Source organism: Hippocampus zosterae, chromosome 11 (assembly GCF_025434085.1).
Source record: "Hippocampus zosterae strain Florida chromosome 11, ASM2543408v3, whole genome shotgun sequence".
Lineage (NCBI taxonomy): Eukaryota > Metazoa > Chordata > Actinopteri > Syngnathiformes > Syngnathidae > Hippocampus > Hippocampus zosterae.
The window spans coordinates 21,434,764-21,458,013 of NC_067461.1; the positions used below are offsets into that span (position 1 = coordinate 21,434,764).

Genomic DNA, 23,250 nt, shown 5'->3' on the forward strand with positions numbered 1-23,250 from the left:
ATTTGGAAATTTTCTCTGACAAACACACATAATTACAGGAATTAGTCTGCTATTTTGTCATTAGCCCTCACTTTCAATGAGCCAATAATGAAAAGAGAAACAAGACTGTGAGACAAAGACGGACGTCTTTAGAGGATTTCAAGACACCGCCGACGCCACCTCTTAGCCCACACATTCACTTTGCTGTTTTATTAATATTATTAATGTAGTCGGACTTGAAGCATGGAAGCAAGGAGTTCCTTCCTCTGATTGGTATTGTGTGAGCGCTGATGGCTCGGCTCGGAGTGATTTTGTTAGTGCCATGATGAAAATGGCAGCTCGCCTTTTTAAAGCTGTGTATTTGCAAATGTGATTACAGGGTGTGCGTTTAAATAAATGAAGCCAAAACAATGACGCACAATCAGGACTTCCTAAACCAGCAAAAGGCCACGGACAGATTAATGAGTGCATTGCAGACGCGCTCACAAACGTGCCAGCGCAAGACTTTGGAATTGCACATATATGTGACACGTTGTGCATTCAAAGAGCAGGTGAAAGCAGTGATCTCACCATGTAATTTGCTGTTGATTTTGTGTTTGCATAAATGGCACATGATGTCTCTGCATTAATAAGAGTAATATTTACCCTTTCCTGTCTTGACAGGCCTTGACAGTGACAACAAGTATGTCCGCAGTTTGAGATCTAGAATAAAACCCCTGGAGTGTGACTGCAGTTACTTTTTTGATAACACAACAGAGACAGTTATTATATAGATTTTTGGATGACATTGTTTATTTCAAACTTGTGATTGAAAAAAGTTGCACGTACTACAAAACATACGGTACCACCTTGTAAACTGTACAAATGCTTCTGCCAAATGTCTTCTAATCGACGACGTAAATTAGCATGACATATTAGCCACGTTCAGACAATGCAAAATGACATGACATAGCAAAAAAAAGTGTTCAAATAATTGTGCATACGTTATTACTATTATGTTCGCACGAGGAAATACGTACTACGTCGTGTGCACAGCCGTAAAAAAGTGCGTACGAAGGAGTTCAAGCGCATGCATAGGAAATAGCCCTAGCTCCTTGCGGGTCACTTGACTGTAAAATCGAACGCATTTTTTCCCCCAAGGAAAGCTGCGCAATGGACAGCGTGATCAATTTTTATTTTAGGTTTGGGATGAGTTACAAGGACATTATGAAAATCCTGGCATTTCAAGGAATCATTATCACCGAAAGTCATTTGAATAGACTGTTGACAGCAAGATTGCGGAGGTACGATTTGGACACTGGGATGGATTTTATTGTTCAGCAACTGCTACACACTGAGAATAATCATGGTTATGTGGATGTATACAAAATGATTTTTTTCTTTTAATATCACGATTTATGTTAGTATAAAATAAAAACGTCAAATGCAATAATTTCTTGGTCTTCGAAGGCACTGATTAGGTCAGTGAGAAGCGAGTCTTTGAAGGTGCGCTTGATTTGTTTACCCTTTTGTCCAATAAGGAATCAGAGCTACGTCATGTGCACGCTGTAAATATTTTGTGCCCACAAAGTCATAATTCGTTCACACGAACTAATAAGGCTGTGCATGCACAAAATAGTAAATAGTCTGCACAAATATGTGGTTTTGCGCAGTCATTTTGTGTTTTGTTTAGTTCCCCCCCCCCCCCCCCCCCCCAAAGGTCATGTCTGGGCCTCCGACCCAATCCCACACTGTGATTTATTCGGCGAATGTGAAATTGTAACTGCGGATAAATGTGAATTTCATGTCAAATCAGTTCAGTTTCTCGGATGCATGTCAAAGAGGGACATGCATCAGTCCAAGATTCAGGCGGTGGTGCAGTGGCTTACTACCACTAAACAGAAGCAGCTACAACAATTCTTCGGATTGGCCAATTTCTATTGTAGATTTATCAGGAATTACAATCAGAAAGCATTATCATTTCAGATCCCATTCTCTTGGAACTCTAGTGCTGACAGAGCATTTCAGAATTTAAAGAAATAATGTGCCAATCCGCCAGGTGTTGTCCCAGCGCTTCCTGGTTAACCAGAAACTCCATCCCTGCGCTTTCTTCTCTTGACAACTGGCCCCAGCACATTCCGTGGGTAAATAAAGAACAGTTAGAGATCATAATGGCACTCCAGGAATGGAGACACTGGCTGGAGGGCACCAAGGAACCGTTCACTGTTTACACAGATAATAAAAACTTTGCCTACACCTGAACAGCTCAAAGACTCAATTCACGCCAAGCCGTTCCCACCTCCACCTCGACAATGGTCCCACATCTCACTGGGCTTCATGACTGGTCTTCTGTCCTCGCAAGGCCGTAATACTTACCATTGTTGACCGTTTCTCCAAGTGCACTAATTTTATTGCTCTTTCCAAGTTTGCTTCTGTCTTAAAAACCGCCAATCTTGCTCATTTAACCACCTTTTCCATATCCATGGGATCCTGTTGGACAAAGTCTCAGACCGGGGGCCCCAATTTGTTTGTTCATTCTTTCCAAGTTCATGTTTCTGGAGCCCAATTATATTCTGTCCGCAACTTTCCGTAAATCTGACACTCTTGGGGATAAATAAAAAGAAGTGTACCGTGGAAGCTGCAAAGTCAGACATCCATAAGTGTTTTCTCCACTCCACACCACGTGTACAACATCAAGAAAATCTTTTTGTGACCTTTAGGCTGTAGCCCATTGTTATCGTCTAATCAAATGACAGGAAAGCTCAGATTGTGACTTTTATAGCTTCCCCGCATGGACTCCCTGTGAAATGCAGAACTCATGTAGAAAGTGTTGGCTATATGTAATTACAGTATATCTCAAAGAACTTTCTACCCGTCTTATATTCTTGGTTGAAATTTGAAAGCAATCTATGGCAAGTCATTACAAACTACAAACTAATGTCCTGTTCCCATTTAGGTTGTGCTCTGATTAAGAACAGAAGTACGGAAAGTAGCAGGAGAAATCTGTGGTTTTAAATCTTTTGCAGGATTCACCCATGTGTCCAATTTTTATTCCACCAGTGGGATACAATTGCTACAATTTTGAACAAGGTTTGGTTTCGTCTGCTGTATCTGCAGGCAGCAGTCGCTCATCTGTAAGGACGTGCGTTGTGGAGTCAGAGGGCCCACGTTCGATTTCCTCTTTGAGCTGCTTGCTGGTTATTGTTGAGGTACCGTTGAGCATGGCACTGCCCCGCCCCCATGGCTCTTTCACTCTGAATTTCTCATTGCATGCCTGAGTATGAACAGTCTGGTCCTGTATGTGGTGTGAAGTATTAGACATACAGTGCAGTGTAAACTGAACATGTGAGATGTATACGTAAGATATCATGTTGTCAGGCATCCACATTAATTTGAAGAAAATGTTAATAAACTGAATTCATGATATTTATTGATAGGCCATTTGCGTTAATCGTGATTACGCTTGGCATGGAAGCACAGATTGAATCACGTTCTCTGCGACGTTTTGTGTTCCACAGAAGAGAGTGCTGAAACAAAGCAAAAACAGACATTAACATACAATGTTTAAAGACTCAAATTGACATTGACGTTGTAAGTGTATTTAACCTTATTCTTTAAAATGAAGAGAAATATTCATTAGGGGAGCACTCACATGCCAAAACATATACATTTAATTGACTAAATATTCAAGGAGGGTTGTGCCTGTTTCCTCCAACATACGTGTACACTCCTTTGATGACAGTCCAATGCTGCCATCAACTGGCCAAACAGAGTACTTCGGCATATTGACTTGGAGAAAGCAGTTGAACTCGAATCCAATCATCTGTTTTGTTTTGTAGGTTTAAAGAAAAAGTGGCGATGTGGGCACACGCGTGGGAAAGTAAAGTGATATGATAATGTGGGGATGTTTTCTCTTCTTCAAGTAATCACATTTGTTTTTCTTACACTTTCTTGTCTTTTGCCCTCAGCAACTCCACTTTCGACGCTCCATATTTGGGATTCAAGGGGTTGAGGATGTGGTTGTTCCACCGAAATTTGACTTCCTTTACGGGACTTACGTCAACCTCGGCGTCAATATGCACTTCGTAGACCTTTCCTGGCTTCATAGTGCCCCTGAAAACAGAAAGGACACGGATTTGAGGAATTGTTGGACTTTGTTTTGATTCTCAATATTAAGTTTTGTCTGGGTCTTTTTTCTTGCTACAATCGTTTTGACCTTTGTGTCCCCCCAAAGTCAGCTTGGAAAAGCTTCAGCTCACCCTATTTATGGCAAGTGGCATACAATAATAATATTGCCCAGAAATGTTCAAGAGGTAGCCATAATGAGGAGATATTGTGATTTAAATTGTGGTGACAAAACTGTCCTATGTAACCTCCTGCACTGATCACCGAGCGGCCAGTTCAAACGGGTTTATACAAAAAAATATTATTATTATTTTATTTAAGAATATATATGTATATTTTATTGCTCTCTAGCTTCTCCTCTGGCTGTGAAGTCTTGACCGTGGAACCTCTGAAGCCCCTGAAATCATACAAATCTGTAATTTTAATCTTTATATAGCCGCACCAACATTTGCATTTTGCATTTTTTCTCTCCACATAACTTACAGTATAAGAACGTAAAGCATTATTTGGCACATTTAGCTTGTTCTCTGTCTTTTTGTTTTTTTGGGGGCAACATTTCACAGTCTTAACACGGACTGTGAAGAGGAGAACAACATGCAGAGAATATAAACTGTTATAAAACTCCAGGAAGAGTCCAGTGGTGTCTTAATACTTGTTAAAGTGGAGTGTTGTGTTGTTTTTTTATGTTTTGAACTGCATATGTTCTTCACATTTGTGTGACTGGTGACAATTACCGATAGTACTTCAGGCATTACTCGTGCAGGTACAAAAGATTAAAGATTACATTTAGAATCAACAAATGACTCAGATTTGATCTCAGTTTTACTGTTTGGTGCCTACTACCATCTTTGTTACTGATTATTGCTTTATTGTTGTATATATGTTAAATGGCTCCATGTACAGCACTTTGTATGCAGCAATGGCTGTTTGAAAGTGCTCGATAAATACAGTTGAGTTGAGAACTAATTGTTTTTTATTTCCATTTTAATTAGTTTCAAAATACAAACAAATCTGAAGTTGACCAGTGTTGTGGAATGGATCGTGTTCCATTTCAGTTTTAATAATAATAAATCCCGTGTTTGTGTGGTATTAGTCACCATTCATGTCCTTTGGGCAAGTCCCTCCTCAAATGTATCTAAAGTATCTTGTTTGATTGATTCATCGATTTATTGCTTTGAATGTTTTCAGAGATCTTCCTCCAGACTGTAGACTGGCCAATGGCATTGTCGCATATTGACAGTCAAATCGACCTGGAAGAAGGCTTGGCTCAAAGCAACGCGACTGGAAACAAGCCAACTGAATTCATTTCTTGGACCATTTTAAAATCCTACTTTTTAAAGCACAGACCGGAGGAAATTCGGGACAGTTTGTGATTTCCTGAAACAAAACTGATGAGAGCGTTCATAATTTTCTGAAATGCCTTACACGTGAAGTCTGTATTCCTTTGTGCTGCCGCTTTGTCCGGCAAGAGCCACATACATGAAGCCAGGGTTAGACCAGCTGGGACCATCCAAAGTTAGCTTCAGATTGTAGCTGTAACCTAGTAACAAATACATTTTTAAAAAAAAGTGTTCAGATGATCTCAAAATTTCAAGGTCAATGTGAATTTTTTACTTTTTCTCAATGCTATTGACAATTTTTATGACACCTTTCTAATGATGTATGTTTAAAGAACATTTGTCATGAAAAAACATTGGCACAACCAATAAACGACGTAGCACCTTAAAGTGATTTCCCATACCTGCTGTGGCTGTCAAATGGTTGTCAGTCACTGATCATTTAAGTAACATTGTGCATCCATCCATTATTTGAACCAACCGCTTTATGCTCACGATTATCGCAGGTGTGCTGGAGCCAAGCCCAGCTGACTTGATACACCTTGAATTGGTTGCCAACCAATCACACAGATGAAAACCCATTCACACTCACAATCACACCTAAGGACAAGTTAGAGTGATCAATCAACCTTCAGTGCATGTTTTTGGAATGTGGGAGGAAATCCGAGTACCCAGAGAAAAATCCATGCAGGAAGTGGAAGAACATGCAAACTTCGCACAGAAAGGCCGGAGCACAGATTCAAACCCACAAGTCAACCCCCGTGATACTAACATTGTGCATCGGATTGAAAAGTTCATGCTCATATTTCACATTCTGGGGGGAAAAAAAACACAACTTCTGTTTTTGCACTTTTCGTTTTCAGTGTGACTATATTCTGCTGTAAAAATATCACATCGTCAATATCCCTGTCCTGCTACCTATGGATTCTTGAACTTTGAGACTCTTACTTGAAGTCATTTAAACTTAAAATTGAAATGCTTAGCTACTAAGCTGTTTGCCTCTGGAACTGTCAAAGCTGACATAAAAAAAATGTTGCCAACCATAGTTTGGTGTACAGTACTGCATTTGGATTCGACACATACCTGTTATAGTATATATGAAAACAAAATGATCCTGACATCATTTCCGTTACAGCGACAATAACAATCAGTGCATATATGACACCTTAACAATGGTATTAAAAAGTTCATTGTTGTGGTTGTCGGTTGAAGCGATATGAAATTTGAGGCATCGCTATTGTGGACCAAATATGTTGTATTCTCATTTGAGTGTGGATGCTCATTGCCAGTTTTTTACAATGGTCATATATTCTGGGTTCACCAAGGTACTTACGTGCAAAGGGTTTAGCATTGCCAGTGTTGAGGAAGTACTTTGTCTGTGAGGTCGTATTAGTCAAGGGGAACCTGTCCGCATAAAGGCCCATCAGAGGGCATTTGTCATCAGCGCACGGGAAACATTTTCCCTGGAAAGATAAGGCAAGGCAGCTTTATTTATTGAGCACATTTCACACAAGGGATTTCAATGTACTTCACATCATCAAAAATACATTTAAAAGCATTTGCAAACAAAAGTGTTGAAGACATTTAAAAGCAAAGTCTAGAAATAAAAAGTAATCTATTTTCCGCACTATAAGGCACACCTAAAAGTATTTAGTTTTCTCAAAAGCCGACAGTGCGCCCTATAATCCGATGCGCCTTATATATGGTGTTACACAGTCTCTTTATATTCCCCATTGAGTTGTTTCCCTGTTAGTGTTCATATGCCATCTAGTGGTGATTATTAGCAGGAAGCAATTATAACCTAAAAGGTTTCTGTCCGACACTCATTGGCATGGGATTTCGCCAACACACACTCAAACAGACAACTACCAATACTTTGTGAGCTATGTACAGTCATTATTAAACAAAGATAATACAAATATCATAGTTAACTACTGACTAAACCAAGGACGAAGGAGACAAGCATGACTGCCCCTTGTGGATGTGAGCCCATGAGGTTTGTCTGCCTTTTTATTGAATCAATTGTTTTCATAGCTTTTGTCTTTCATTTATTGTTTTGTAATGCCATTTGTATTTATATGTTTCATGACCGTGTTTGGGACCGGTTTTGTTTCAGCTGCAGCGGTTGTGAAGGCTCTATATCAGGCATGTTCAGCTGGAGGGCCACTGTCCTGCCTGTTTTCTAGCCCTCACGGTTACAACACACCTAATTCAGATGATCATCTCATCAGCCAGCTCTGAGGCAGCATTCGAACGATCCTGATTACGGTACTTGAATCAGGTGTGTTACTCCTGGGAGAGCTCCAAAGCAAGCAGGACAGCGGACTTGAGGACCAACTTTGGAGACCCCTGCTCTATATAAATAAAGATGTATTGTATTGTATTGTATTCCCTTTAGCGTAGCACCGTCTAGTGGGTGCATAGTGCAACTGCAGCCACTATTGTCATCAGCGCACGGGAAACATTGTTACGAACTCGGGTAAACCGAGTTAGGGAGGGGGATCCAAAAAACGTAGACAAAAACAAGGTCTCCGATGTAAAGACAATTTAATGTCCAAATCGAATCGAAAATAAGCGAGAACATAAAGCGCTGGTCCACAATGAGGACCAGGAGGTAAATCAAAAACGACTAACAAAAGGAGCTTGCACAAAAGAGCAAGAAAAGGAAAGTAAAGCCACAAACTACGAACGAAAAACTATGTAACACTTTGTACACGCAAGAAAAGCCAGATCATCAAAACAAAATGGTACTTACACACAAACTTGGTACTGAGACTACACACGAAAACACGACGAGGTCAAAAGCCACTAGTCAATGAGCAACGAGGTAAGCAATGCCATAAACAATACTCCCACAACAGGTGTAGAACGTAGGAGTCCTTAAATAGTGTCTCTATTGATTAATGATTGCCAGCAGGTGTGCTAGGGAGACCGCTCCTGCCACCTGCTGGCCAGACCGAAAAACCGGAATGTGACAAACATTTTCCCTGGAAAGATAAGGCAAGGCAGCTTTATTTATTGAGCACATTTCACACAAGGGATTTCAATGTACTTCACATCAAAAATACATTTAAAAGCATTTGCAAACAAAAGTGTTGAAGACATTTAAAAGCAAAGTCTAGAAATAAAAAGTAATCCATTTTCCGCACTATAAGTATTTAGTTTTCTCAAAAGCCGACAGTGCGCCCTATAATCCGATGCGCCTTATATATGGTGTTACACAGTCTTTGTATTCCTGTATGTTGTATACTGTAAATTTCCCCATTGTGGGGCGAATAAAGGATAAAGGATATCTTATTAAAATTGTGATTTAAAATCAATATTAAAACACAATATTTCCAGCCGCTGGGCTAGGACGGCGACTGCCTCCCGGAGCTCCGTGAGCTCCTGTCGTTGCTGGCCCACTAATCGCCCCTGGCTGGTCAAGGCGGTCATGATCTTGTTAATGTCTACAGGATCCATTTTGGTGTGGGAGTATTCTGTTACGAACTCGGGTAAACCGAGTTAGGGAGGGGGATCCAAAAAACGTAGACAAAAACAAGGTCTCCGATGTAAAGACAATTTAATGTCCAAATCGAATCGAAAATAAGCGAGAACATAAAGCGCTGGTCCACAATGAGGACCAGGAGGTAAATCAAAAACGACTAACAAAAGGAGCTTGCACAAAAGAGCAAGAAAAGGAAAGTAAAGCCACAAACTACGAACGAAAAACTATGTAACACTTTGTACACGCAAGAAAAGCCAGATCATCAAAACAAAATGGTACTTACACACAAACTTGGTACCGAGACTACACGCGAAAACACGACGAGGTCAAAAGCCACTAGTCAATGAGCAACGAGGTAAGCAATGCCATAAACAATACTCCCACAACAGGTGTAGAACGTAGGAGTCCTTAAATAGTGTCTCTATTGATTAATGATTGCCAGCAGGTGTGCTAGGGAGACCGCTCCTGCCACCTGCTGGCCAGACCGAAAAACCGGAATGTGACAAACATTTTCCCTGGAAAGATAAGGCAAGGCAGCTTTATTTATTGAGCACATTTCACACAAGGGATTTCAATGTACTTCACATCATCAAAAATACATTTAAAAGCATTTGCAAACAAAAGTGTTGAAGACATTTAAAAGCAAAGTCTAGAAATAAAAAGTAATCTATTTTCCGCACTATAAGTATTTAGTTTTCTCAAAAGCCGACAGTGCGCCCTATAATCCGATGCGCCTTATACATGGTGTTACACAGTCTCTTTATATTCCTGTATGTTGTATACTGTAAATTTCCCCATTGTGGGACGAATAAAGGATAAAGGATATCTTATTAAAATTGTGATTTAAAATCGCATATTCAGTTTAAATTCATCTCTCCTTTTGTTATTTATAATTGTATCTATGGTTTTATTGTTCTTGTTTCGGTTGTAAAGTATCATTGAGTGTCTTGAAAGACGCTTATAAATGAATGTATTATTATTATTATTATTATTAATATTAACATTTGAGTTTCTATGCACCTGGAAATACAGTGCACCCTAAGTTTGAAAACAGTTTTGAAATAGGCCATTCATTGAAGGTGCGCCTTATGAACTGAAGCCCCTTATAGTGCAGAAAATACGATAGTTTCCAAAAATGACCAAAAGAATGAACAGTGCTTTATTACCCCTTAATCACAGCTCCGGGGGTAGGGGAAGTATCATTTATAACCTGGATTTAAAAGCATTTACACTCAGGGCTGACTTTATAAGAACATGGTGAGGTGAGTTAAAAGGTAGGGTTAGTCATCGATTAACGTCTTTACGGATATGGCGTAGCCCCGCTGAAGCAGAAAAGGGCCTTTCTGTCTTGGTGTGCTGCACAAGAATGTTCTTTGCAAACACTAACTGACAAAGTCATCAATTTATTTTCTCCATGTATTGCATGTACAGTAACTGTGTGGGAACCCAATGGATATGTTTTGCCCAGCATCTCCCAGCTTCGAGGAATAACATGGAGCATACACAATGCTGGCTTTGATCAAAGGCAGGATAAAGTGCCATTATCACCAACAGCTGCAGATACAAGTTGTCCCAATGGAAGACACAAAGGAAGCCTGTTTATATCTCCCCTCTGCTGCAACAAAAATCCAACCTCACCGAATCAACTTCTAAAAGCAAATAAATTGTTCACAGCCGTATCGGTGTCACATTACCGCAACAGGTGGTGGCTCCATAAACACGCTGCGATGGACATACCACCCTTCCACTCTTCTCCAATTCTTTCACAAAGCTCGGACACACTTTTTACACGGGCAGCCAAAATGACACAGAATGAATCCAAGTATGGAGATGCATTTAATTTCCACATCTTGCTTCATCCAAAAGAATACCAAGACATTTTGGACAATTGTTTGCTGAGCGGACTCTTTCAGTTCCAGCATGGCTGTGCCTCAGGGCACTAGGTATCGCAGCACAAACCTATTCAACTTTCCTCTATTTTCATTTGTCTTTGGTGTAATGATAAGGTGACCAATTACCTTTGGCCAGTGTAAAAAAAAAATCCTCATCTGCAGCTGATATCACCCCATATTACAATATCTAGTAATTACTTTAATGTTTCTATATTGAAAGTTCAAGTTACAAGGAATGAAAGTAAAAAAAAACAATAAAGTCCTACGCTCACTGTCTGTGGTTGGAGAAAAGTAGATGCTTGCAGATATTTTACACAGATTTGCAAATACCGTACTAAACATAAAATTAACTTTTACAAGAACAATTCATGTGCTACAAGGACTTGATTTAGGTAATATATATGTGGAAGAGTTCGTGGTCATTGATGAAGAAGCACTAAATAAATATATTGATTATTTTGTTGAGCATTTGATATGACAAAAGATACAATGTATTGGGCATGCTCGGTTAATGCCGATCCCTTGCTAGGGCATTTTGTGGCATAAGAACATATCAGCACGTGGCACAAAACACACACAGTTGACTACAGACTGTACTGACTGCTTTTCATTTGTTTGCTTTACATTTATAATCTACAAGTTTTTATGCCGATAATTCCTGTAGGTATGATTTTACTACTGCACCAAAGCGTGCACCGATTTATGGTCTGTACACATTTGGGTCAGGTTAGGTTGCTGCTTTAAAAATCTAACTGTGCCATAAACAGCGAACCCCCTGGAAACAGTCGGTAAGCGTTATCCCTTAATGGGTCAGTTTGAGTAAAAATACTTACAGCTGCGAAAGTGGCTGCATCGGAGCAAGGGAACCCAACAAAGCCTTGAGATTTAAGAATACTCTCCTCGTAGTACTGGTAGGCACGGATATGATTGCAGGCATCAAACCTGTTCGTACCTGGCAGAGAAAAGATATATTAGAGCGCCGCGAGGGCAAAAAAGTAAGTGAGTAAGTCGGTTTATTTCTTTTTGGTTTTCACAGTGTTTGAAGACTGCACATGATGACCAATTGCAAATTCCAAATCCTTGTCTGAAAAGGTCAAGCCTATTGATGGAGCTGAGGGACACAGCGTTACGACACTTCCTCATGATGGCGACTGAGGAAGAGTCTAGCACAAGTCTGGGAGTTGGGGAGGAGCAAATAGTGGTTGGTCAACTACCATGGTTTGGAGTATCTAGCGTGTACGATCAGCGGGGTGGGGCTGGGTACGAGTACCATATTTTCCGCACTACAAGGTGCACTTAAAAGCATCCTATTTTCCCAAAAGCCGCCAGTGCGCCCAATAATCTGATCCGATTTATGCAATATATGGTGTCACAGTCTCTTCATATTCCCCATTGAGTTGATTCCCTGTTAGTGTTCCTATGCCATGTAGTGGGGATTATTAGCAGGAACCAGTTGGAGCATAAAGAGTTCTGCCTGACACTAATTGTCATGTGCATTCGTCAACGCACACTCAGACAGACAACTACTTTGTGAGCTCTGCACAGCCATGATGAAACGAAGATAACCCCAAAAGCATCATTAACTACTGACTTAATACAATACAATACAATACATGCTGATTTATATAGCGCTTTCACAACAGCGGCAGCTGTAACAAAGCGCTTCACAAAACAGTTAATATAAAATAAAATAATAAACACAACACATAACATAAAACATGGAATGAAGGACAAAGGAGACAAGCAAGACTTCAAAGGATATTTAGCCCCTTGTGGATATGAGCCCACGAGGTTTATGTACCTTTTTTTTAAATTGTCTTCGGAACTTTTGTGTTTGTCGTTTTGCAGTGTCTATTTGTGACTAGTTCTCATGGTTTTGTTACAGCTACAGCGGTTATGAAGGCTCAAAATAAATAAAGTTTGTTGGATTGTATTGTATTCCCTTTAGCACACCTCCATCTAGTGGATGCATCGCGCAACCGCAGCCACTATGGTAGCTTCTATTCTGCGCTTTACACTGCAGTGCACCCTATATATGAACAGTTTTAAAATAGGCCATTCATTGAAGGTGCACCTTGAATCCAAAGCTCCTGATAGTGCAGAAAATAAGGTGCTATCACTGGGGGAGACGAGCAAGTGCAATAACGGGGGGGACAAGCGAGGATTAACATGAGGAGGACAAGCAAGTACTATCACATGGTGGAAACACGAGTATTATCACAAGGGTGACAAGCGAGTAATATCACGAGGGGGACAAGCGAGTACTATCGCAGCGTTCACACGACACAATATGGCACGATTGGAGTAAATACTCCCAAATTCCCACTGCCTTGGTACAGCCCAAATAAATACTGTAAATGAATGAATCAAAACAAAGTATGGTGAAGTTCCTTAACATACGATTGAATAGTGGACACGAATGAAATGGATCGATGATGGTTCTGGTGAGGAACTAATTTGGATGCACTAATTGAGAGGCAGTTGTACCTAGGACACGTGAGGAATTGGGGCTAACAAAGAACAAGTCGATACACACGAAACACCCAGCCCAAGGTACTGACTCAGCACAAAACATAAGAACCCTCACCCCCTTTTTTAAAAAAATATTTTCTCATCTCGTTGCAGCAACGATAATTAATTGATGTTGTGAGTCTTAAGTCACAACTTCAATGTTGTACTTTTGTGGACCCGTTGGATTAGCTGTACAAAACAGTATTGAACATGATTTGTTGGCTTAAAAACAGAAAAGAAAAAGAAAAGACAAACTCATCATTTTCTTCCAAGTGAGCCCATTAAGCTCCCAGCTCCTACGAATATTTTTGTGTTTTGCATGTCAGTTCAACTTACCCTCCCAGATAGCATCCAGGTCTTTTGGATTTCCTTTGTTTGCTTTGCAGCCAGGCATCAGCTCTCCTCCGTTGGGGTAGAAGTCAATATGGCCAATGGGTTGGGACATCCCAAGACCTGCACGTTTGAAAAAAAAAAAAATGAATACATAAACTAAGATCAATTACATTTTAGAGCAGTGTAATTATTCATCTTTTTGTACATTCATTCATTCATTCATCTTCCGTACCGCTTGATCCTCACTAGGGTCGCGGGGGGTACTGGAGCCCATCCCAGCCGTCTCCGGGCAGTAGGCGGGGGACACCCTGAATCGGTTGCCAGCCAATCACAGGGCACACACAGGCGAATAACCATCCGCACTCACACTCACACCTAGGGACAATTTAGAGTGTTCAATCAGCCTACCATGCATATTTTTGGAATGTGGGAGGAAACCGGAGCACCCGGAGAAAACCCATGCAGGCCCGGGGAGAACATGCAAACTCCACACAGGGAGGCCGGAGCTGGAATCGAACCCGGTACCTCTGCACTGTGAAGCCGACGTGCTAACCACTGGACTACCGGGCCGCCCGCTCTTTTTGTATATGTTTTTTTTTTTTTTATTTAAAAAGAATCAAAAATGTCTTTGGATCAAGACATGAGCAGTAAATCCCGCACATAACAGAAGTCAAGGAAGACAATTTCAAATCCAATGACTCCTATCATTTTTTTTAAACTGCCATTTTTCAGGCTGTGGCTACAAGAAGTCTCTAAATACTCTCTAAAAACAAAAATCACAAGAAGCGATGTTAGAAGTCAGATCATCTGTCTGTGCTTTTCTGAGTCTCCAAAAAAAACAGTTAGGAGCATGAACCTTCAGCTTGAGAGTCCCTGTGAAACCATTCTAAAGATTAGGAAGGACATTTAAACTTGTCTGACCTTACTGTTAAAGTGTTACATATCATTAAACATAATATCCATCCCACCGGGTAATCTATCGCAATGTGCAGATTTCTATCACAACATATTCTCATCTCTACCAAATGTGTCTCTCGCAAACCTGTTGGTTGAGGCAGAAGTTAGGACTCCTTAATGTATGAATACTGTCTTATGAGTATGGTTCTTATTCAATATAAAGTCTGTTTGAACTTGCGCAAAAAAGCTGGAATGACGTCACTAAATTAAGTACTCACATTGTGCGAGTAAATAGATTCATATTTATCCAATCCATAAACCCAATGTCCACTTTCATCATTTCTATCAATGAATTCGATACCAAGTTTTGTGCCAAAAGGATGTCCGTCAGTGTGAATGACATCTACAAAGGTGGCATCAGTTGCGTCCAGGCGCACTGCTGCATCTGTGTCATGGAAGTATGGCTCAGTTGGGTCCAGTCCTGCGGAGTGACCAAAAAAAAAAAAAAAGAAAGCAGATCATGACACACGCTGGCATTGCTCTGGTTCTCTTACTCACAAATGTTGGTATTACCAAATAATTTTAACATGGACAGGGACTGCCTTTTAGATGAACAAAATGCAGAGCATGTATAGACCTAAAAAAAAAAGAAGCTAAGAATGGGGTTGTGTGTGCGATGGGTTTACCGGTGATGCGTGCAAGGCCGCTGATTTTGCTCCCAACTTCTCCAGCAACATGAGCGCCAAGGCTATGACCAATCATTTGGAACTGATTCGCTGTCTGCTTGTAGTTGCTCTGGCCAGGAAATATATTGAAGTTAATCATACTGTACCACCAGCTGTTGACAACAAAATGTTGTTGAACCTTTCTTTATGCTTGAAAATCCCTACGTTTTGTTTTGCAATCAAATTTGGGATCATTATGACAGCATACATGTGTAATGTATGCACAGTGTAGAAAATAAAGATGTAAATTGGCAGAACTCAAATTGATTTTGATGAAATAGAATTGCTGTTAAAAGTGGGTAAATCCAGCCATCCAAGTTCAAAATACTGAAATGTCCTAATGTTTTATATAATATTTTATAGAATTCTGTATATTCATTATTTGTCATAATAGGTTTATATAAATGCACGCACTACCCACAAAAAGTTAGGGATATTTGGATTCCAGGTGACATTTATGGAAGATGTAAAAAGTTCATGCGACAGTGATATCATATTATGAAAGGAGGACATTTTAGTAGAAGGGTGCACTGATGATTTCCTCATCTCAAATAATTCATTGAAACAAAAGTTAACAACAATGGTGGGTGTACCATAACAAAAAAAATCATTGTCTCAATAACTCGGCATGTGCCATTCAGCATCAATTACAGTGTGACAATGACGTCTCATGCTTTTCACAAGTCGACTTATTGTCTGCTGAGGCATGGCATCCCACTCTACTTGAAGGGCAACAATTGGGTCATTGAGATTCTGGGGTGCGGAGTTTCGAGCCTCAACATGCTGACTCAGCGGATCCCACAGGTTTTCAATAGGACTCAGGGCTGGAGAAAGTGCAGGCCATTCCATTGGAGGTATACCATTGTCCAACAGCCGTTCCCTGATGATGTGACTGTGCTAAGCGAGAGCATTGTTGTCCATGAAGATGAAATTAGGCTTGTGGTGTTCATGCCGGGGTGCAATCACTGGATTAATAATGTTATTCGGGTAGTATGGGCTTGTCACTGTACCATTCACAAAGTGTAGGCCTGTTCTCTACCGACCGGACACACCTGCCCACATGGTAATTAAGCCACCACCAAAAGCTCATCTGATGACAACAGTAGCTGATGCATAGAGCTCTTTTTGACATCTCCAACATGGTTGGCACCCATCATTTCTACTCAATGTCGAATCAACTTTCATCAGAGAAATGCACCGAGGGGCCACTGGTTTCTCATCTCTCTGCTCCCTGGCCCATGCAAGACGATGACGCCTGCATCTGGTGGTGTGGTCAAGTACCTTTACAGGTCGTCTAGCACGTAGACCACGCTGATGGAAATGGTTTCGAATGGTTTGACGTGAAACTTCGGTGCTCTCACAACCGTGGAGTTGAGTTGCATTCATCATCCGTTTTTTTCAGGGCATTGTGCACTATGTAGCGTGGGATGTAGCCAAAGGATGTCCACTTCTACATCTTTCTGTGACTCTTCCAGTCTCTCGGTATCTCTGTTGCAACCGGCTAATGGCACTCTGTGACACTTCCGTCTGAGAATGTCCTGTTGGAAGCATCACAATGTCAAGGTACTGTTGATCCATCGTTAGGTGTCGTCTTGGTCTTATGACGTCAAAATGGGAACAGCAGGGTGACGGCGACTGTTTAAACACCAGCTCTAGTTGAACCACAACTTTTATTGGTTGATTCAAGGATCAAACACCTGAATTTGAATCTTTCCATGAACAGAGACAACAGCAACTTGTGCAAATCTCCTGAAACATTTAACAGTTGAACATTCAATGTATTCATAAGCTTAGAAAAGGTCAACTTAAGTTTACCTGTAAAGATTTGAATGCATTTTATATTCGTCCTGAAATGCCACCTGAAAGCCAAATCTCCCTCACTTTTTGTGAGTAATGTGTGTGCGTGTGCATGTGTGTATATATTTATTTACACGCACACTATCCACACACACACACACACACACACACACACACACACACACACACACGCACACACACACACGCGTACACACACACACACACACACACACACGCGTACACACAAACACACACACACACACACACACACACGTTATCTGAACTGCTGTATCCTCACGAGGGTCATCCTGGAGCTTAGGCGGGGTACACCGTGGACTGAGTGCCAGCTAATCGCAAGGAACACATAGACAAACCACCATTCATACTCACACTCACACCTAGAGACAACTTTGAGGGTTCAATCAGCCTGCCAACCTTGCGACTGACTGGTGACCACTTCAGGGTATAGTCTGCCTTTCTCCAGTTTCCTCCCACACTCCAAAAACATGCATGCTAGGTTAATTGAATACCGTATTTTCCGCACTAAAATGTGCACTGGATTATGAGGCGCACCTTCAATGAAAAGCCTATTTTGTAATTTTTTTATTTTTATTGCACGCACTGGACTATATTGTGCAATCTACAATGCATCCACTAGATAGAGCTACAGGTACGTCTTTGTCTTTGTCGTCTCCGTGCCTTCTCTTCTTCGTTAGACTCGAGAGGCGTTCATGACCACCTCCAAAAAACGAAAATCAACGATTACTTCACTGAAACTATGAAAATGGAAAATACAGTAATGCATCAAAACAGAAAATCACAAAATGAATTCTATAGCCCCCCCCCCCCGACAGAATTTATTTCGGCATTTCCTTGAGCGTAGCGGCAACAGAACGATCAGATGTCAGTAAAATGGGGTAGACTGGACTGTCTCAGAAGTGTTTGTTATTTATTCCTTTGTTGTGTACTGTCTTCACAAACGAGGAAATCACAAAATAAATTCTGTAGTGGGGCTATCAAATTTATTTTGTGATTTCCTCGCTTGAATTTCTGTGTTGATGCATTATTTTAAATTTTCGTAGTTTCATTGAAGGAATAGTCAATTAACGTTTTTCCGAGGCGGTCAAGAACGCCTCTCGAGTCGAACAGAAGAAGAGAAGGCAACGGAGACAGACAAAGATGTACCTGTATTTGTTGAGACTGTAAAAACCATTAATAAAGTGTGCGTTTTAAAAAAAACAACACCACAACTCTCCTTTTTCTGGAGCTGCAACACAGTTCATTGAACCAACAGCAAGTTATAACATTGTAAGCATGTCTCCAGCAAGGAGCCATCTTGGGGTTGACATATTACCATAATGACCATACACAAGGCGCCCCCGTGAGCTTTTAAGAAAATGGAAGACTTTTCGGTGCGCCTTATAGTGCGGAAAATACGATACCCTAAAATGTTCCTCTGTGTGACTGTGAGTGTGAATGGTTGTTTGTCTATGTGCGGTCTGAGATTGGCTGGCAACCAGTTCAGAGTGTCCCCTGCCTACTGCCCGAAGACAGCTGGGTTAGGCTCCAGCACGGCCGCGTCCCTCGTAAGGATAAGCAGATGTGAAAATGGATGGATGGATGGAAATGATTCGGTTTGATTAGATGACTCCAGTCATGTTTTGATTCATGTTATTTTTTCATTGCATATACTGTTTCGGTGCTTTCTACCATCTTTATTACCAATTTGTTTTACTGTTTATTATATAGGTTAAATTGCTCCATGTACAGCACTTTGTATTCAGCGATGGCTGATGAGTTTAGTTGTTTTTCTGACATTGTCGTACTATTCCAAAAATATATTTGCCATGTGCTTTTACCAATGTTTCATTCATTTAGTTCATGTTCACATCTCCCCATAAATCTCTCATGAAAAATAATCTCCCAGAATAATAGTTTGTGCAGTTTGTGAGTGTGAAGGGTCAGAGAATGTACCATGAGAAATGTCATCATAAATGCCACCTGTGCAGCCAGCACTCTGCCATTATTGGCAGCCTGGGCATACTGAGTCCCCACACCCTTTTTCCACTCCACAGCAATGCAGTTCACATTCTCCCACTTCAGCATAACCTGGATATTGGAAGGAAGTTGTCATTTTCCTCAAGCGATATTAAAATTTTACTTTTAGGTATGAAGTGGGTTGCTTCACTGAAACGACACAACCAAACTTTTTGCAGAGTCTGCCTAAAAGGCATGCACCACTTCACTGATTCATACTTCAAAGACCAGTAGATACAATCACATCATATCATGAGATTTCCATAAGTGCACTTTACTCCTGCTGCTTTGTGTTGTATTTTCCGTTTTAAAAACCTGAATCTAATTTTAAAATCTGAATACAGATTTGGCAGTTTTGGAAAGTGAGTTTGTACACGCAGAGTCGAGCTTTTCACTTGAACACTGCTCGAGTTTTATTTAGGAAAAGGAATAATCCCTCCCCCAAACGCCAATATGTTATGGGAATAGTCGTAATTGAAACACATGGATGTAGAATTCCATCACAATGGTAAGTGCATCATTCTGAGCAGCTGTTGTTTTCCTCTCGAGACCTGCCAAATTATGCACATAGCCAACTGAAATATGATTTTGTGGACATTTGTGGAGAATTATTTGAATAAAAATAGCCTTGGAAAACATGCTTTTTTAAAAAATATAATGACACAGTTTCACATTCAATTCAATTCAGAGAACATTAGGAAATGAAATAAATATGTTAATGGTGTTCTTAAGAAATCCCTATGGTGGGTTAGTTTAATTATCAAGCTCATGTCCCATCCTATCAAGATTTTTATGTAAAAATGTTTTGACTTTATTCTCATCTAATATATTTCAACTTTTTCATGTAAACTCAATTTCAAACGGCATATATTTAAGCTGAGTGACATGCAGTGAAATTCAAGGCCCAACTGGGTGACTCGAGCAGTTTTCTAACCTTGCACATCTCTTGTGGCCAGTCCTCATCTCCTTTATGCAGATAACCAGGAATGATGAATCGAGTCTTTCTCATACCGCCATAGTTTGACGCATGGATATTGTCAGTCTTGATCTCCTGGAAGGTTCAGTGACAGCTTAGCAACCTGCTTTAGGGCTGGTAACTTGGTAAAGGAATCATGTTGTCATATTGTCAAAAGAGAAAGGAATAAAAATGAAGAGGAGCACCCTCCTTGCCTGGTAGTAACGGTTTCTTTGGGTGAAGAGAAGGAAGCGGGTGCCTAACTTCTCAGCAGCCCATGGGAGGACACTGGCAGGTCTTTGGGTGGTTCCCCCCCATGGAGGCTGGTCATTAAAGCAACCAAGCTCACCGAGACAGACCTCGGCAGCTACACATATGGAGCACAAGTAGCTAGATCAGAAATTTAACAGCATGCGGGAGTCCGTTTCTGGCCCTCAGTAGACCAACTAACCATCCGTTTTCTATACCCCTCAGTCTGTTTTGGTTTATCAGGGCACAGTCCTATTCCAGCCAACTTCAGTCAAAAGGAAGACTACATCACTTAATAGTTGCTAAGTAGAATAATCTACAACACAGCTGTCAACTCATTTTTGTTGCGGGACACTTTGGAGTTACGTCATCCCTCGGAGGGACGTGACGACAAAAAGTCAATTAACTTTTCATCATCACATCGTATTATTATTGTACACACACACACAAAAATAAATTGATCGCTGACTAGTTTTGAAATCAGTCAACTATTTGTTTGTTGCCTGTTTAATTATTGTTCGAGTGAGTGTAAACAGGATAGGAAAATTATTAAGTCAAGTCAACAGTATTTATAGAGCACTTTCAAACAGCCATCGCTGCATACAAAGTGCTGTACATGGAGCGATTTAACATACACAATAAACAGTAAGACGAAATGGTAATAAAGGCGGTAGAAAGCACCAAGCAGTAAAATCATGCTGAGTCGAACGCCAAAGAATACAAGTGGGTTTTGAGGAGGGCTTTAAAGATGGGCAGCGAGGAGGCTTGCTGAATGTTCAGTGGGAGGTCATTCCAGAGACAGGGACCAGCAACAGAAAAGGCTCGATCCCCTCTGAGCCTCAGTTTAGTTCTTGGTACTTCTAACAAAGACTGGTCCACAGACCTGAGGCGCCGGGCAGGTGTGTAGGGGCGGATGAGCTCAGATAGATAACATGCACAATAAACAGTAAGACAAATCGGTAATAAAGGCGGTAGAAAGCACCAAACAGTAAAATCAAGAACAAATCTAAGTCATGCTGAGTCAAAAGCCAAAGACAACTACAATGTTGCAAGTTTACAAACAGTCCAATGATAAAATAATAATAATCCAATGATTAAAAAAATAAATAAATAATAAATCGATCTCAAAAGTCGTCTGAAAAAGAAAACATTCTTTACCTTTGATGTATGTGCAGTGAATCAACACATTTTCAAATTCTTTAAAAAACACTAACTTATTGAGATCCACCTGTACTATAAACAAACAAATAAAAAACATCATATGTTTCTGGCTCGTAAAATCAAGAGATAACTTACCAAAAGATGCACCAGCAAGTAAGCAGAGCAGACTTAAACTCCACAATGGCGACATCTGACATTAAATTGACAGGATATTATTTTGTTATTTGTTTACAAAAAAAATAAGTAAGTGATGAAGCAATGCATAATAATGGAATTCATTTACCGTAAAGTCAGGCAAGAAGACTGCAAAACAACACTGTCTTCAGTCTGGGCTGCTTTAAATGTTGCAGCCAGATGCATTAGTTCACATGAGCTAGTGGGAAACGGGCAGATGGCAGAAAAACGTGTCAACTTATATAACGTAATTATTCATGGGCTTCATACATGTCTCAACCTTCTACTTTGGATCACAGTAATCAGTGCGGAGTGGAGAAACCTGTAGTGAGCACCCCCGACCTACAAACGTACATAATAATGCACGTAACAGAGTATTGCATCAATTTGGATGCACTGTATGCCATCGTACCTTATTTGCTTGTATACAGTCAAACTTCTTATCTCCAGTTATTGATTGATTGACTCAAGCATCAAGTTCACAGAACCAGCAAAGAGCTTGTACTTCTAAGATAAGTCAAGAAGAAATTACAAACACAGAAGGTCACCGGCGTGCTGGTGCCTACCCCAGCTGTCTTCGGGCTGTAGGCGGGGGACACCCTGAACTGGTTGCCAGCCAATCGCTGAGCACACAGAGACAAACAACCATCCGTATCCGTGCTCCCACTCACCTAAGGGACAATTTCGCATGTTCCATTAGCCTGCGACGCATGTTTTTGGAATGTGGGAGGAAACCGATGTGCCGGAGAAAACCCAGGCAGACACAGGGAGAACATGCAAACTCCACACATGCCGGCGCCAGAATCGAACCCTTCAACTCTGCACTGTGAAACCGACGTGCTAACCGCCCATAGTTATTACAGACTAGCTTAATTAAGTATGCTTAAAATAACCAGTGTGCTTCAATAAAAGTAACAAAATCGGGGCAGTTTTATTTGTTTCATAAATGTCCATTCAATTATGTTCTGTCTTGATATAAAGGTCATTTGAATTTTTTCATAACATACTAAATCACTTAGCTTGTTTTGATCGCAGGTTTTAAACAGTTGTGATGGGGGGTTTGACCGCCGTGTGCATGTCTGCTCACCGTGGTCCAAGGAATGCTCCGGGATGTTTGTGTGAATCTCAGAGGCATGAAAAATTAGAAGGAACATTGCAACCCATCCTGTTAACTTGGGACTCCTGGCTTCATGTCTAAAGCCAACAGTCTCAAACTGGGGTCTTAAACTGGACAGTGATTTTAAATTGGACCAGCAAATTGGTGTTGTTGTTACATCCAGCTTCTTTCATCTTAGGCAGCTGGCTAGAGTAAAGCTTTCTTAACAGCACTGTAAAACAGCAATTCATGCCGTTGTCACATCTTGGCTGAATTACAATTATGCACTTTATTTTGGAGTCAGACACTCCTCCATCAAGCGTTTCCAGGTGGTCCAAAATTCTGCTGCTCGCCTCTTGACTGGTACTCGGAAGAGCGGGGACATATCTCCTACTCGGGCGTCCTTTCAACTGGCTCACAATACTTTTAGAGTTCTTTTTACATTTTCAAATCTTTAAATGGCCTTGCCCCCCTTTACCACTCTGAGCTCCTCTGCCCCTGTCCAGTGCCTCAGGT

At 40.7% G+C, this 23,250-nt stretch overlaps 1 protein-coding gene across 1 annotated transcript; it reads right to left on the reverse strand.

Moving 5' to 3' along the window:
- Positions 1-3,371: 3,371 nt before the first annotated feature.
- On the reverse strand, positions 3,372-22,142 carry LOC127610728 (inactive pancreatic lipase-related protein 1-like). The gene is made up of 14 exons (XM_052081193.1): positions 22,051-22,142; positions 21,748-21,837; positions 21,600-21,654; positions 20,270-20,421; positions 20,034-20,150; positions 19,037-19,171; positions 15,227-15,335; positions 14,902-15,021; positions 13,647-13,763; positions 11,633-11,751; positions 6,754-6,883; positions 5,509-5,623; positions 3,904-4,071; positions 3,372-3,485 (listed from the first exon to the last, which is right to left on the reverse strand). Exons 3-14 carry the CDS (start codon positions 21,652-21,654, stop codon positions 3,416-3,418), a joined length of 1,407 nt encoding a protein of 468 aa, XP_051937153.1. The 5' UTR covers positions 21,748-21,837; positions 22,051-22,142; the 3' UTR covers positions 3,372-3,415.
- Between the last annotated feature and the right edge of the window lie 1,108 nt (positions 22,143-23,250).

Bases quoted from the DNA above. Each gene is read 5' to 3' on its own strand.
- LOC127610728 (XM_052081193.1), bottom strand. From the start codon at position 21,654: ATGTCGCCATTGTGGAGTTTAAGTCTGCTCTGCTTACTTGCTGGTGCA. The intron at 20,422-21,599 runs GTAAGTTATCTC...CCATATGTGTAG, and splicing joins ACTTGCTGGTGCATCTTTTG to CTGCCGAGGTCTGTCTCGGT. The intron at 15,336-19,036 runs GTACATTCTCTG...TTTCCTGGCCAG, and splicing joins TTATGATGACATTTCTCATG to AGCAACTACAAGCAGACAGC.